At 37.4% G+C, this 15,129-nt stretch overlaps 1 protein-coding gene across 2 annotated transcripts; it reads left to right on the top strand.

Annotated features, from left to right (window-relative positions):
* Window positions 1–1,931: 1,931 nt before the first annotated feature.
* On the top strand, window positions 1,932–5,939 carry LOC122995943 (cornifelin homolog B-like). 2 transcript variants are annotated; one of them, XM_044371367.1, is made up of 4 exons: window positions 1,932–2,043; window positions 2,836–2,946; window positions 3,916–4,070; window positions 5,183–5,939. In XM_044371367.1, exons 2-4 carry the CDS (start codon window positions 2,844–2,846, stop codon window positions 5,303–5,305), a joined length of 381 nt encoding a protein of 126 aa, XP_044227302.1. In that variant the 5' UTR covers window positions 1,932–2,043; window positions 2,836–2,843; the 3' UTR covers window positions 5,306–5,939. The 2 variants fall into 2 exon arrangements, with proteins under 2 accessions (XP_044227302.1, XP_044227301.1); XM_044371366.1 differs by lacking the exon at window positions 1,932–2,043 and having other exon boundaries at window positions 2,786–2,946.
* The last annotated feature ends 9,190 nt before the right edge of the window (window positions 5,940–15,129 follow it).

The following is a 15,129-nucleotide window of genomic DNA, read 5'->3' as shown; positions in this document are numbered from 1 at the left end:
GGCTAAAAATCCGATTTGGGTTGATTATTTTACGTCCAACTTTCTAGCTATAACATGCAAAATCCATAATGCCAAAGCTACAACACATGAGGAGGAGGCTGTGGAGGTGGAAGAAGTACACCTGCACACCTGCACACCTGCACATCTGCATGAATATGAACGGAGGTCATTGTCAGTTGGTAGCTGATCAGCTGATGTATCAATGAGCCAATAATGCTGAAGAATTAAGGAAACACAACACAATTGATGCATAGCTAACACGTATTTCCAGGTAATGTTCCAGTGGATAAGTGTGACTAAATGTGTCTCTGTATTTTAGATGATGATGATGATGTAAAGCAGGTATAATAATCACTGTGGCATTCAGTTTTCTTTGTTAACTGATCAGGAATGCAGGGCTTGGCAGCTCAGTGTTAACAGATGAGTTTCTGTTTTGGTACACTTAAGTCAAATCAACTCCCTACCTTTTTGTTTTTTTAATTACATTACACAATATACTTTCTATTTGTAGAAGCATTGACACAACAATCTCACATCTTTACAAGGTTGGTAAAGAAAGAGAAATGTATCCACTTCAGTCAGGGAAGGTTTTCTGGGGATCATTTTTACAATCGCGGCCCATTTACAGCCTTTACTTGCAGTTGCTGGTGTACAGTAATGGGAGAGGATATTTACTCATGACACATGTCCAGATTTACTAAAAGAGGCCAAACAGGTGACCTTTTGGTCCAAAACCCATCTAGTGCATCACTTCTACCTGTTCTGGACTTGTTGGTTGTGTGACCTGAATTTCCCAGATTTGAGCTATGCCATTATTACTTAAAATAAATCATTTTAAGGATATCAACAAAGAACAAAAGCATTGTTCTTTGTTGATATCCTTAAAATGATTTATTTTTGCATCTTCCTGATAAGTATGCATATGAATACTGACTGTATGGTATCAAAGGTAGAAGTAGAAAAACCTCTTGTGGTGTGTTCATACAGAAAGCAAAGAAAATATTTTATACAAAATCAATGAAAAGAAGCACGAGTTGAAAATGTTGAACAAAAAATGTACGCTTTATGAATCTACTTCATAAACAAACAGAGACAAAAGGGGAAAAAAGGAGGCAGATGGGAGGAAAACACGAGAAAGGTCAGTTAAATTTTGAGCTGAACACAAACACAGCAGAGGCACCATCCACGCACATAAAGTCCCTGAGTACCGAGCTAGTACAGCTACTGCCTGTACAGTCAGATGGCTGTTTTTGGGGGCAAACAAACAAACCATTTACTAAGTAGTTTTAGTTGTCTAAACTTCACCAGAATTTAAAGGAGTACAGCAGCAATTTAATAAAGCACTTTCATAAAATTGGAGGACTCACAAGAAACAAAGAACGGTCAAAATCGAAGCAGCAGAGGCCGAGATATCCTGACTAACTAATATTGCAATCGGATCACAATGCGGACAGAATTGTGATAACAACAGCGCTTCGGATCAGATGTCATTATTCAGATAACGTATCCAGATAAAAATCACATGTTACCAGGTGCTGAAGTGACTGACATGTTGTATTTAAGCATATTTTCATTGCTGTTTGTCCCTGTTTTTGAACATTTTGCAGTAAAAACAGAATACTGTGATAATATGCAAGGGTTTGTTTTTTTGGTAACACTTATTGTACCATTTAACGTTTGAGAAAAATGCCCCCGGTGATATAAATCACTATTTGTTCCCATGAAATTAAAGTCAGAGTGACTGATAGGCATGCTTGTTGGAAGTTATATAAGAACAGTGTCACACAATTTTTTGTACATTAGGCCATGACATGGGTTTTATAGAGAGCATGCCAAGGCCACACCCTCACCTTTATGGTTCAATAAATAATAGTACAAAAGGATAATCAAGGAGTACAGGACAGACCAGTATGTCCAGTTTACTCTGTCAGGTGTTCTGGTGTCTGCAGGTATTTCTGAACTGATGGAGAAAGGACAGATTCTCAGTGCAGACATCCGCTGCAACGGGACGTTCGACTCAGAGCTCTCTCCTCAAAGACACAGGTGAGACATTAACTGTGCTATAATTAATGTACACTGGTTTATATACATATTTACTTTTATTATTTTTTACTTGTCTTAATGACTTAATGACTGTAGTCACTCAGACATTTAAGACCAAAATGTATATAATAATAAATAATTATTAAGAAATTACAATAAAAAAAATCCCTGTAAGTCAGTCCACTGTATTGAAGACTTGAAAGGGTTCTCCTCAAGCACTTGCTAATTTCACAGTGTAACAATCCTGAGACCTGGACTGTGGTTTTCATTCTTTAATTAGTTATTGATGATGTTTCTGTGAGAAACATTTGATTTCAGGGCTATTTAGACCAATATGCTTTTTTGACCAGTGAATTGGTTGCTCTGCTAACGTGACAACTTATGAACTGGTATATCAGTGCTCGAAAAACACAAAGAAGTCTCAACACAATGGCCTCAATTCACAATTTATATCAGATGTAGAGAAATAGAGAATAAGTGATCTTCCCAAGGCTTGTAGGGGAGGTAACACTGTTAACGCAATTAACAACATAGATAGATTTCATACAAACATCCAAAATCCCACCCAGAAACCACAACATCTTCTGTAAAATTGTGTTACGTTCCATAGTTTTACTCACTTAAATGACCAAATTGAGTGAATATTTTGTCATTTTGTCTCCATGTTGCAGCAGAGATATTACCAAATGGCAGCAATACATTTTAGGCACTTTGTGTATGCATATATATCTTATATGAGTGACATTATTAATCATATGCAACATGAACTCTACATTCTCGTTCCTCCTGTAGAAGCCACCATGTCCAAGATGGTCATCAAGCAGCCTCAGCCTGTGATGGAGGCCCAAGAGTCTGACGAGTGGGGATCCGGGATATGTGACTGCTGCGATGACGTGCCTGAGTGTAAGTGTCTGTACTATAGTGACCGATTATTACTCACACCAGTGGATGATCAACTCTGAGTAGATTTGTATCTGTTTAGCTCAGATAGTCACGCTATAACTTTGCAACAAAAGGACAGTGTTTGCTCACTTTCAGGCCATATCTTTGTTCCTTGTTTCTCTGTTGTTGTTGTTTTTGTTTTTTTCTAAAATATGTGTAAAACTCATATTTCGATAGAACCAACTACTGTACATAAAAATACAAGGGATTACAGTACCAGGTCATTTAGTTGTTTTCTCTCTAATTCCATTTGTAACTCACAACAAATCACTGTATTTGTTGATTTTTAAGGTTTCAATTAGTTGTTTTGTCTATAAAATGTCAGAAAGTGGTGGAAAATGACGATTGCTGTTTTCAAAAGGCCAAGGTGACGTCTTTAAATGTCTTCTTTTGTCCCGACCAATAATCCATAACCCAAAGATATTCAGTTTACTGTCATAGAAGAATAAATAAACCTGAAAATATTCATATTTGAGAAGCTGGAATCAGAGAATTTTTACATTTTGTTACTTTAAAAATTACTCAAAACAATTTAATTGTCAAATTGTCAAATCAATTGTCAAAATAGCTGTCGATCAATTAATCAACTAATCGTTGCAGCTCTTATTTGAACACCAAAGAAACTTTTCAATATTGAACAGAATTATAATAGTACGGACTGAACATAATGGTACATGAAAATACATCAGTGCTGTTGCAAGAAACTGTAGCCTGGTAAAGATTTCAGAGGTCACAGCACAGCATAAATATTTCATGAATGATGTGACGGAAAGTCATAAGAGCCAGAAAAAGCAGGTGATTAATTCACTTCATCATATCTTCATTGCATAATGTGTGTGTTTCCTTGTCTCTGAATGTTTGTAGGTGTGTCTTTTCTCAGTAAAGGTGTGTTAATCCTTTGCTTTTGTGTTTATTTATTTCTTGGTTAAGGCTGTTTTGCTTTCTGGTGCTGTCCCTGCTTCGCCTGTAAAACCACCAAGGCCTACGGCCAGTGTCTCTGCCTCCCTCTGCTGGACATCTACGGCTGCATCCCGCCCATCACCATGTCCATGAGGGTCTCCATGCGGCAGCGCTACGGCATCAAAGTAAGGACACAATTCTGTGGTAGTGTCTTTTTCACTTGGCAGGTGGAAAACTTTAAGCTCTGGTAGCTTTAAAGCCTAAATCTGAAATTTTTTTGACCTCATACTTTCAGTGTAATTTTGATCAATTTGGGCTAAATCAATTGCTGCTTTTCATTTTATAACAATTAAGTTTCTCTTTAAATTTTAGTCTTTACAAATGTGAAAGGATTCATTATTTTCCTTGTTTTTTCTTCACCTTACCTACTTAACAAAACCTGTGTAAGTCCTCTGAACAATCTATTAGTTTTATTCCACTGCAAACTTTAAGTCAGTCAGATCTTAAAAAGCTAGGAATGTTGGTTTTCAAAAAGTTAATAAAAGATGATGGTAGTGGCTTTAGTATTACAGACTTATTCTCAAATAATTAATATGATTTCCCAATGACTGCTTTTTCTGGGCTGCAAAAATATTTATATTGGGAATGATTTTTGACAGTAAAAATCACAACCCATACGAGAGGGTGGGTTCACATGAAAGCAGTTAATCTTTCTTTAAATCAAAATATTTAATCAAATTAATTCGTTCTTGCATTTCACACTTAAGTGACACACAGAAAACCTTTCACGAGAGACCTTTTCAAGAGAAACCTGTGTACAAGAACAGATATGTGCAGTTTAAGCATGAACAGACATACACAAAAGACATTAAATTCACATTAAGAAAAGCAATTACAAGTAGAATTTCAAGTACTTCAGTTAAGTTTTTTTGAAATCTTTAAGTGAGATGAGAGGTTTTGCGAGCTCAGTTTGAATGTGTACAGCTGATGTTAAAATCAGTGAAGTTGATCTGACATTGTAAGTTCTGTATTAATATGTGACCAATGTGTGAGTGCAGAGCTAATGAGGCAATTTTTGCAGTAACGTTTTATAGATAAATAACACACAATAAAACAAAAAAAAACATGCTATACAGCCTGGAGGGTCGCAGTAGGAACATTTTTTATGGGCATGATTTACCACGGTAGATTAAATCTGAGTGTAAGAATTACGACTTTGAGGGAAGCAATAAGTATAGCAAGTGCAGAACCCTACCAGACTCTGTTACTGAGAGACATCACTGCATTTCATCCTCAGGGCACGATGTGTAACGATTGCATGTGTGCGACCTGTTGTACACCCTGCGCCTGGTGTCAGATGTCCAGAGAGATGAAGAGAAGAAAAATCCAAATCCTCCTGGTCGGCGCCAAGCACACATGACCTCTGTCGTCTCTCATCATCACCAACAGGGCTGTCGCATATTTCAATAAACCTCAACCTGCCTCAGATGTTACTATAATAACATGTTGTAAGACTGAAGCGATTTGAGAAAGACTAAAAGCCTTAAGTGCTTTTGTAGTCGAATGAAAATTTGTAGCCTTACATTTGTACTATATAGTCATAATAATTTACTGAGGTTAGCTGAGAAGAACTCTCCAGCATCATGCGTCAAAGCTCTTGCCACAAGAAATTTATGTAAATAAGTTTTCAATTTATTGTTATTAGAATCCTTTCTTCTGTATTTCCCATAACCCCTTTCTTACCCCAAAACTCCTACTTTCAACTGTTCTAGATGTATATTCTCTTAACCTGGGATTTAGTATCGAAAGTTTGTTTCATAGTTTGATGCTTAATTTTCTTACACGTTCTATAATCACATAATCACATTGTATTTTTTTAATTGATATCTTATGATATTATCATTTATTGTACTGGTACTTAGCAATTTTAAATGAAATTGTTACATAAAAATACAGTAATTGATAGTTTTATCAATTTTATTTTTGCTTTGTTACACTTTACAGTACACTGTATGTACTGCATTTAGTGTTTAAATATGTATCTGTTATAGCTCATGTTTGGCAGTGTCATATTTAAAAAGATGGCTTTTATTAATTATTGATTTATTGTCACCAAAATGATTTACTGTAAAATGACTACAGTTTTCTGTTTCTTCTTTGCAGTGGTGGAAAACATATTCAGAGCCTTCACTTTACAAGTACAGAACTATTTTTGGTAAAATGTACTTAAAGCAAGCAGCATTTTACTACTGTAGGCTAACCGGTTGAGGTGAACTAGTTTTAACGACTTTATATATAGTTAGGTAGTTTAGTGCAGTGGTTCCCAACCTGGGGGTCAGGCCCCTCCAAAGGGTCTTCAGGCCTATGACTTGTCTAGAGGGGAAATGAAATTTGAAAATGACAAGGGGCCCTAACTAGATACTTCTCATAAGCCAAAACTATTGAGAAACACTGGTTTAATCTTTACCAATACATTGTATTTTATATGCTTATCATGTGTTTTTAATGTCAAATAAATGCGCTGGAGTTAAAAGTAAAGAGTTTTCCTCTGGAATGTGGTGGAGAAGAAATAGGAAGCAGCAGAAAATTGAAATGTTCAAGTAAAGTACAAGTACCTCAAAACTGTATTTGTAAGTATACAGTTCTTGAATAAAAATTTACTTTCCATTGCTTCTTTGTATGTTCAAGCAAAACATTTTAAATCAACACGTCTGACAGAGTGCTGTACAGATAAGGTCAAAATAATTTAAATAAATATATAAATTAATCAGCGTATGTGTAAAGCAAAAAAGGCCCATTGCTCAAAAAGCATATGATTCTGCAACTTTAAATATTAACTTAAATTCACCTTAAATATGAATGTAAAACATAAGACGTCCACCAGATGGAGCCACACTCTTCACAATGAGCCAACATGCTTTTAGTAAAGTTTGAGGTCATGTGGGGTCACAGGGGATCAGACCAATGATCTGCATGTCATGTCTCACCTTACTGGACCTGTCGCCCACCCAAACAGAAGGTGGACAAAATTACAAAAACACCATCTAACACCCCAATACCATAAATGAACTCCACATCATGTTGCAGTGTTTGAGACTGATGCTCCAGCAGCTCAGGCAGTGAATATCTGTCTTCTTTTACCAGACACTCAGACCTCTATTAAAGCCGACATGTATCTCTAAATGAGACTCATCTTAGCATAACTCACTTTCATTGCTTCTTTTGTAATTATCTTTATGTCTTATCCTGGAAAAAAACTATGCATGTATGCAGTGTTCAATTGGTATACTTCGCATCAATTAATTCCAAATTAATTGTAAGTGTGACAGAAATGCAAATTTTTTCTACAGGCAAACATACAATTCAACATAAATGGAGAATAACGTTTCCAGTAATAAATTAATAATGAATCAATATTTAGTTTGGTTTCTTAATTAGCTTTTCTCTCTTCAAATTCCTGCATTATCAAGAATTGTTAAAATAAAATAAAAGCTTTACTAATTCAATTACCTCAACATTAATATCCTTTTTGATGCCATGTTTCTGTTATTTTGTCCACATCCTGTAAATCCAGAGTTGAATCATGTCCAACAGTCTCAACAAAAAATATGAGGACATGACATGAACTTCACAAGATTTATTGCAGGTCTGTTACATTAGATTGCAAAATGTTGTATCTGTTATTTTTCCCACCCTCTATTTATTGGCAATTTATTAAAAAAAAAAAAAGTTATGCCACTGTAAAATAAAATTATGAGGTACTAAGTCATACTGTCTCATAATGCTATCTTATAATTTTGACTTTTGACTGTGACTAGCTTTATTTATTTATTTTTTTCAAGTCTAACATCTCTTGTATTTTTTTCTTTTCTTGGCAGAATTGGTCTTCCATACTACACTGTACACTGACTTTGCATAACTTGGTATTTTGTTAGCCTCAGGTGTAGACTCACCTAAGCTAAATGCTAATATTAAAAGTTGCAGTTGTATTTTCTTATGACTTTGAAGCCCCACAGAGCTTTTTAGCCTCTTTTAGCACATTGCTTTGGTTTTACAATCTGTGTGGGAGTTTGAGCCAACTCATCTATCTCAACATGTAGCAACTTCCAATAAAAATGTCTGAAAGTCCATTTAAAGCATTTAAAGAGCCAGAAATGTTTCTCAAGTGTTGGTGAAGATGAAAACAGAGCTAAAAAGAGAGTGAATATTAGGTTCATCAGGTGAACACTTTAACAACTATATAAGCACTGGCTATGTATTTATTGGCTCTTTTTTTGGTGTTTTTCTGCCCTCTAGTGGCCAAAATGTGATAAATGCAGCTTTAAATGACAACATCTGCACTGTGTGGTCAGCTAGATGTTTGCCAAAATCTCAAATTACCCAAATAAATTTAAAAGAGGCAGGAGAAGAAGAGATTTAACCTCATTTACTGTTGTTCAGTTTGGATGGTGGATTTATGGAGTCACTATCATGTCATATTTTGTCAAATTACTCCCAATAAACTTTCCCATTTGTTTAGTCCGGTTCACATTCCAACTAAGGCAATCCCTTCCCTCTGCCAGCAAACTTGGCCCTGGTGTTCACTGTAAATTGCTCAGTGGGTTGTTTTTAATGGGATTATAATGACAGTTATAGTTTGCAAGAATTGATGTTTGTGACTTTTATGGGGTGTGATTGAAGGGGCGGGTCCAGGCGGCTCATAAAGGCTGCAGGAATGTTAATTGGTCGAGGCCACTGCTGCCCTCTTTGTTCTGCTCTCTCATACTGGGCTTCTGTTGCGCCCGTTAAAGGCCAAAGAACTGATTTAAAATCTGTGACTTTAACCCCGCACACCCTCAACCCCCCACACACACACGTACACAACTTATCCCACCTACAACCCCCCCGTCCAACCCCCCCTCCACCCCCCCCACCTCGTTCATCCCCTCCCATTCTTTCTTCTGGGTTTTTCCTTCCTACTCTTGAAGAAAATGGACCCCTTTGCTTCTCTCATTTCCTCCATGTTGCTTAATCAGGTGGTTGGCGCTCCCCTCCCCGCTGGGTTTGATCCAGTGTTGGGGGAGTAATTTCATCACAGGTTTGCTTTTTTTCCTCTTTTCTTTCTCTCCTGTGGCCACACGGACGGCTGCACTTCCAGCCAGAATCAGCCAGATGACTCTGTGCTGAGGAGAAGGAGGTTTCTGAGAGCCCAAAGGGGATTTGTGTCAGAGAGTAATCTGTCATTGTTTGGAGATAAATGAGCATTTTGTTCAGTCTAAGTGAAAAATAAATACAATTTCAACATTTTTGAAGAAAGTTATTGTCATTGTTTTGGTACAGCCAAACAATAACAATAAACTGTGTTTTAATGCAGAATAAATGCATTATCCAATGTTTCCATCATTGTCAATCATTCTTGTACAGTTTTTTTAAAAACATCCTCCTTCATTCCAGGTTTTATTCTGTAATACTTCCAGATACACAAACAAGGCCTTCATTAGAGTGACTTTTTGAACACTACATTAAAAGACGACAACAATTACTGTGTGCAACCATAATGGTCACTCTATGTTCATATGTAGAAATATACAAACATGACCATTACATTTTATGGTGTCTGATTGTAAACAAGGTGCTGTGTAACACAATATGCATGCATATTTACATGCAACAAAAAAGTTTTGAGAGAAATGCCACCTGAATTACATTAGTTTTATCAACATAGTAAGGAAATGGTTTTATGGATGTATATGCAGGTGTATTGATTGGTCAGTCCACCACTTTGGTCCAGACTGAAACTGAAATATCTCGGCAACTGTTGGATGGATTACCATGACATTCGGTTCACGCTCAAGATGGCACTGTGGATGGTTGCCTCTGCTCTTCACTCTCTAGTATTTTCACTGTTTATTTGTTCGGTCATTTGGAACAGTTATCTGAACATATTAGCTATATGTTTATGTCTACTTATCTCTGTTGCTTACTGTCTTTGTTTTAGCTGCATGTCACCTGTACATGTATCTTTACTGTAAATTTGTATGGAAGCATATTGGGGGTAAAATTTCTAGTGTGTCCAAACATACTTTACTGATTCTGATTCTGACATGCATGTCCCCCTCTGGATGAATTCAGCACAAGAGGACCTTGTTTTCTATTTACTATTCTGAATCATCTTCAGCCACAAACACAACACTTTGGATTTGTGGGGAAATAAATCACAGTGAAAATCAGCTTTAAAAAAAAGCCCAAAAGGATGAGCCTTAATTATATTTGATGAGTAAATCTTGCAGCCAGGGCCTGAAATGGGAATCAAAGGCCATGAGATGGATTTGAACCTGCAGTTCATGAAATCTGCCCGAGTGTCATCCTGTCTGTTCTGAGGTTTCCACCATGACAGATAGAGACAGTGTCTATCTGCCCGAGTCTCTCCATAATTTCCTGGGGAAGTGTTCCTTTTAAAAGACAAGGTTGGAGTTGCCGGGGGAGTCGGCTGATAACGGCTCAGGTTAAGATGAGGCGGGAGGGGGAGGCGTAGTCCGACACACTCTATCAGACGATGGGCCTCCGAGCAAACAAACAGCTCTGACCTCTAAAAACAACGGCAGCAGGGAGCTGCTGATAGCGAGAGACGGATAGGTAGAGGTTGGTGATGGTGCAGTGAGTGTGTGTATGTGTGTGTGTGTGTGTGTCTGTGTGTCAGTGTGTGTGTAGGGAGGTAGAGAGCTGGGGCCAAAGGGGCATGCAGGGCGAGACTTATCTGATCCCTCAGTGATCTTTGTGTCTCAGTGTCTATTAAAATCAGAAGGCTGTGGGTGTATGTGTGGGTGTGCTTATGTGTGAGAGTTTTGGTGTTTGGTGACTCACTGACTCACAGGAGCTTTTAGTCCAAAAAGAATTTCAACTGTGGTTTCAGTGGTGAGTTTTTGTGGCCCAGAATGCTCTAAAATACTGACATCCATGTAAGTGGCCATGTCGATGCAAGTAATATTTAACATCTTTACCATTATGTCACATCCTGTTCTAAAAGTTTCTCATCTGCACTGAGATCTTGAAACAGTAGAAAAGCCTTTAAAGGGTCAGTTTATTCAAATTACAAAACAAAAAACCCCAAAAAACATATTTTTTTTACCCTTAGTCATATAGACAGTTTGGGTTTCATCTCAGTTTCTGAGATTTGCTGCCATCCTGATAACATGAAGGTCATCAGATATTTAACAACATTCAGTGGTAAATGCAGGAACTGTAGTGATGATCATAGAGTGAAGTGAAAAGAAATGTGAGTGTTTTTCTATGATTCTGTTGTCCAAGGTGCACATCCCTTCTCATACCAGCAGTCACTATTTGTATTTTTGGCTGGACCGCAACAGTGGGGCCATTCCTGCAACCATGACTGTCTGTGACTGACTGAGTGATGAAGTTACACCATTGGTTGGCTGAAGCTGGCTGAACGCTGACGAAGCTAAGTATCCAAGAATGCATTTCGCACCAACCAGCAGCGATGGCGTAGATATTGTAATTTCCGCTGTAGGACTGTTAATATGTAAATATATTAAGTTTGGCAAGAAAGTAACCATTTAGATTCCCAATATGTGTTCAGTTTATCCAAATAACACCTATTTGGAAATTTGCTCCGATGTTTTCGGAGTTGTGAGATGAGATGGCTGGGTGAGACCGGCCGGTCATCTCTGCAGCATTTAGCAGCCCGTCTCCTGAGATGATCAGCCGGTCAACATCCATCGTCATGATCCGTTGAACTGATATGTGCAGCTCTTTTGTGATTTACAGCTGGCTCTAATATCTCTGTAACATTTTCATATATGATATAGTTCCTTTTGTAAGATGAATGTTGGACTCACAGGTGAAATCTAACAATTGTAGCTGCCTTGTTAGTTTGTCTAAATGTAAAGTGAAGCTTCATCTTTTTACTGGACAGAACAACAGCGCTGCCTCTGGGGCTGGGGCTGTACAGATCAGTCTATATTAAATTTCGTTTTATTTTATTAAGATACATTACAGTCTGGATTTTTATTATAGCTACATTACAGACTGAATAACATAATGAGGTTATATTTTGAGAGAAAAAAAAGTGCAAGTGGAGCTTTGAGTTGAGATTGTTTTGTCACAGTACGGTCAGGTAGTTGTGTTGAAGCTGAGCTGCTGCTGTCAGCAAGTACGCTGCTGTTCCAGTTGCAGAATAATTGTACTGGGTCCTCCCGTCCTCGGACGTTTGTACTCCCGAGTTGAACTTGCCAAGTCTGAACTAGCAAGTATGCTAGTCTGAACTTGATATACTATGTCAAACTGGCTTTAGTCAAAGCCCAGCACACTTCCTGGGGGCTTGGTCGCCACGTGTTGCCACATCCTGTATCTGTCGTTTCATACACAGTCCAGCCATATACTAGGTTTTAGTCTTGTTATTATTATTTAATCAAGACCACAATCCTACTCTGACAGTAACTAAGTGGATTTAGTTGCCTGACCTTAACTACACATTAACTGCCAGGCACATATGTTGATAACAGTATTCATCTGAAAAACATTTGCATACAGTTCTTGCAGATTTGTTGCACTCAAACATATGATGTAACTTTATAGCTAATACATAAATAAAAATAAAATAAATAGTCAGTGTTCTTGAGTGTGTTGATGTTTAAACAGAATATTGTAACCAACAGGTCTTCAATGTGACTTCAAAAAGTGACTAATTTACAGTCACAAAAACCTCATGAGTGAGTGTTTCCTGATCTGCCACTTTGACATTTTCCTGTGTTTTCATCTTTTAAAAGAATTTGTTGCATTTTCGCCTTTCCTGGTTAGATGATAGTAGAGAGTGGAGTAGACAGGAAACGAGGACAGAGAGAGAGAGGTAAGACGATCGACAAAGTACCTGGCAGGGGATGCCGGGTATGCAGTGTTCGGCGTGTTTGGAGTTTCCCGTGTTTTTACACCCAACACCTCCTCCCTGACCATGCATTCGGGCTGGAAATAGCACTATGTTACGACGACGCAAAGAGTTACGCTGGTGGGACGTGTTGTTGTTGCACATCTGATAATAATACTGAGATTTTGCTGCACTAAAACAAGGTCATGCTACTTCTGCATATGCTTCTCTGCAGTCATTTTTCACAAGACCACAAGAAGTTGTGTGTCAGGAAAACATACACATAGGTCATTTTCAGTGTTTTTCCGGTGAGCACAGTCTCAGTGGAACCTACATGTATGTTCACCTATGTTGTTTTTAGTTGCCTAACCTTAACCAAACCTTTGCCATGCAGAGATAACAAGTTAAAAACACTGGCAGTGAATATTGTGGAGAAACATTTTCACATTTAGTATTGTGTTTGGACTTTGGCCTTTAGTATGTGTGTGCTTGTACATGCACGGATTCGTCTGTGACACATACAGACAAATTAAAAAGAAGAGAAGGATGGGAGGTGCAGCAGCTGAAAAGAGTTCAGTGAAGAGGAGGGAGGGTCAACAAATTCTTTGATTACTGAACCTTGTCATTCAGATAGCAGAGGGCTTGAACACTTGGCGAACACACCGAAGGGGAACATAAGACGGAAAACTGAACTCTGGTTTCTGGAGGAGTTTTTTTTTTTCTTGCCAGTTGAATCCAATTACAGCCTTTAATCACTTGCTTGTCTCAGTGTTTACATGCTTCCTGGTCTCATTAGAGGGATTTTGTCATTTGTTTTTGGTCTTATTGTCATTAGAGCTTAAATTATGAGTTGATTAATAAATTAAGAATTACATACCAACAATTCTGATACTCAATTGATTGTTAGTCATCTATCAAAGACAAATTCCAATCATCGTCTGGTTCCCACTTCTAAAATGTGAGTATTTGCTGCTTTTCTCTGTTTCATATCGTTGTTTAAAACTGAATATCCTTTGACTTTGGACTGTTGATCAGACAAAGCAAGCAAACTGTAGATGTCATGTAATTTGTAGGGGGGGCATTATTGAAGATTTCCTGACATTTTATAGATCAATTATTTAATTAATCAAAACATGATCAACAAATTACACATTGCTAAAAGTTTGCAACAGAAGTAGTTAGAGCTGTAATAGGAGTCTAGATTTACAATTGTCTCTCCTCTATCACAGTATTTTTAAGTTTTATGAAGCCTCAGTTGCTCTTTCATGTATTCATATATAAACCTTTCTTCCACTAGGGGTCAGTACTGGGAGTTAAAGCCATGCCAGGCTCCTCTGGAGAGGATCTCCACTGTTGTTAGCCGTGATATACGGCTGCTGCAAACAACCTCTAAGTGCATCTCAAGGTTCATTGAAAGGGTGAATAAGATCTATAACTCTTGTGTGGATGTCATGTTTTTTTTTTGTTTTTTTTGTGGTGAGTTGGACAGCGACTTTACAGGCTCATTAAGTTTTAGGGGGGAAAAAATGACTTTAATTGGTCTAACAAAATACGTCTAATTTGCATTGAGTTGCACATGGTATTGAATGATACAACTAACATCAGAACACCGGTCCATATTTTGTATGTTTTCAACATTCAAAGACTATTATAGTAGCTGTATGTTTTAATTAATTTAAAAATGAATTGATTAGTAAAAAATGCAAATATGTTGTGGTCTAAAAATGTGATCTAAATCTTTAGTTAAAGGAATCAAAACAGCAGAAGGAATTCCATTCAGAAATGTTTAAATTTTAATCTTCATGCACAGCTTTTGACCATTTACAACCTAAACACTTATATTTTGATACTGTCAGTCAATATAATACTACAAATGATCATCAGTATGCATCCACATTTGGTATTGTGATGAAACAAAATGAACACTTGTACTGTCAGAGGATTGATTGATTTACAAATGTTTTGGAGAGAGAAAAAAAAATGTAAATGCTTCCTGAATCCAAATGAACATGCACAAAAATTCTCATACATTGATTACACAAACTATATCCAGTGTTGGAGAAAGTTAATTTATCAATAGTGTAGTGATTGATTAATAGTATACAGATAACTTTTAAAGAGATTAGCAGTTTCTGACATCTCACCTCTTCTCCTCAGCCTGTTGCCATCGTTGTCTGTACTGTGTGTGCAACATAAACTTTTGATGCAAATGAACACAACGCAAATAAAAAAAAGTAGCCAATCAAAGCATTTAAACATCCCACGAGATTTCCCAAATATGTTACATCCTCCAGTGACACCAACTGTTGCAGACAGATGAGAATTAATGTGTCTTACGGTAAGAGTGCAGCCGCAGGAATTACCTTCCACAGACAGCAGCAGTT

Source organism: Thunnus albacares, chromosome 13 (genome assembly GCF_914725855.1).
Source record: "Thunnus albacares chromosome 13, fThuAlb1.1, whole genome shotgun sequence".
Lineage (NCBI taxonomy): Eukaryota > Metazoa > Chordata > Actinopteri > Scombriformes > Scombridae > Thunnus > Thunnus albacares.
Note: the sequence above shows the minus strand (reverse complement) of the source record. Positions and strands in the feature narration are given on the sequence as shown.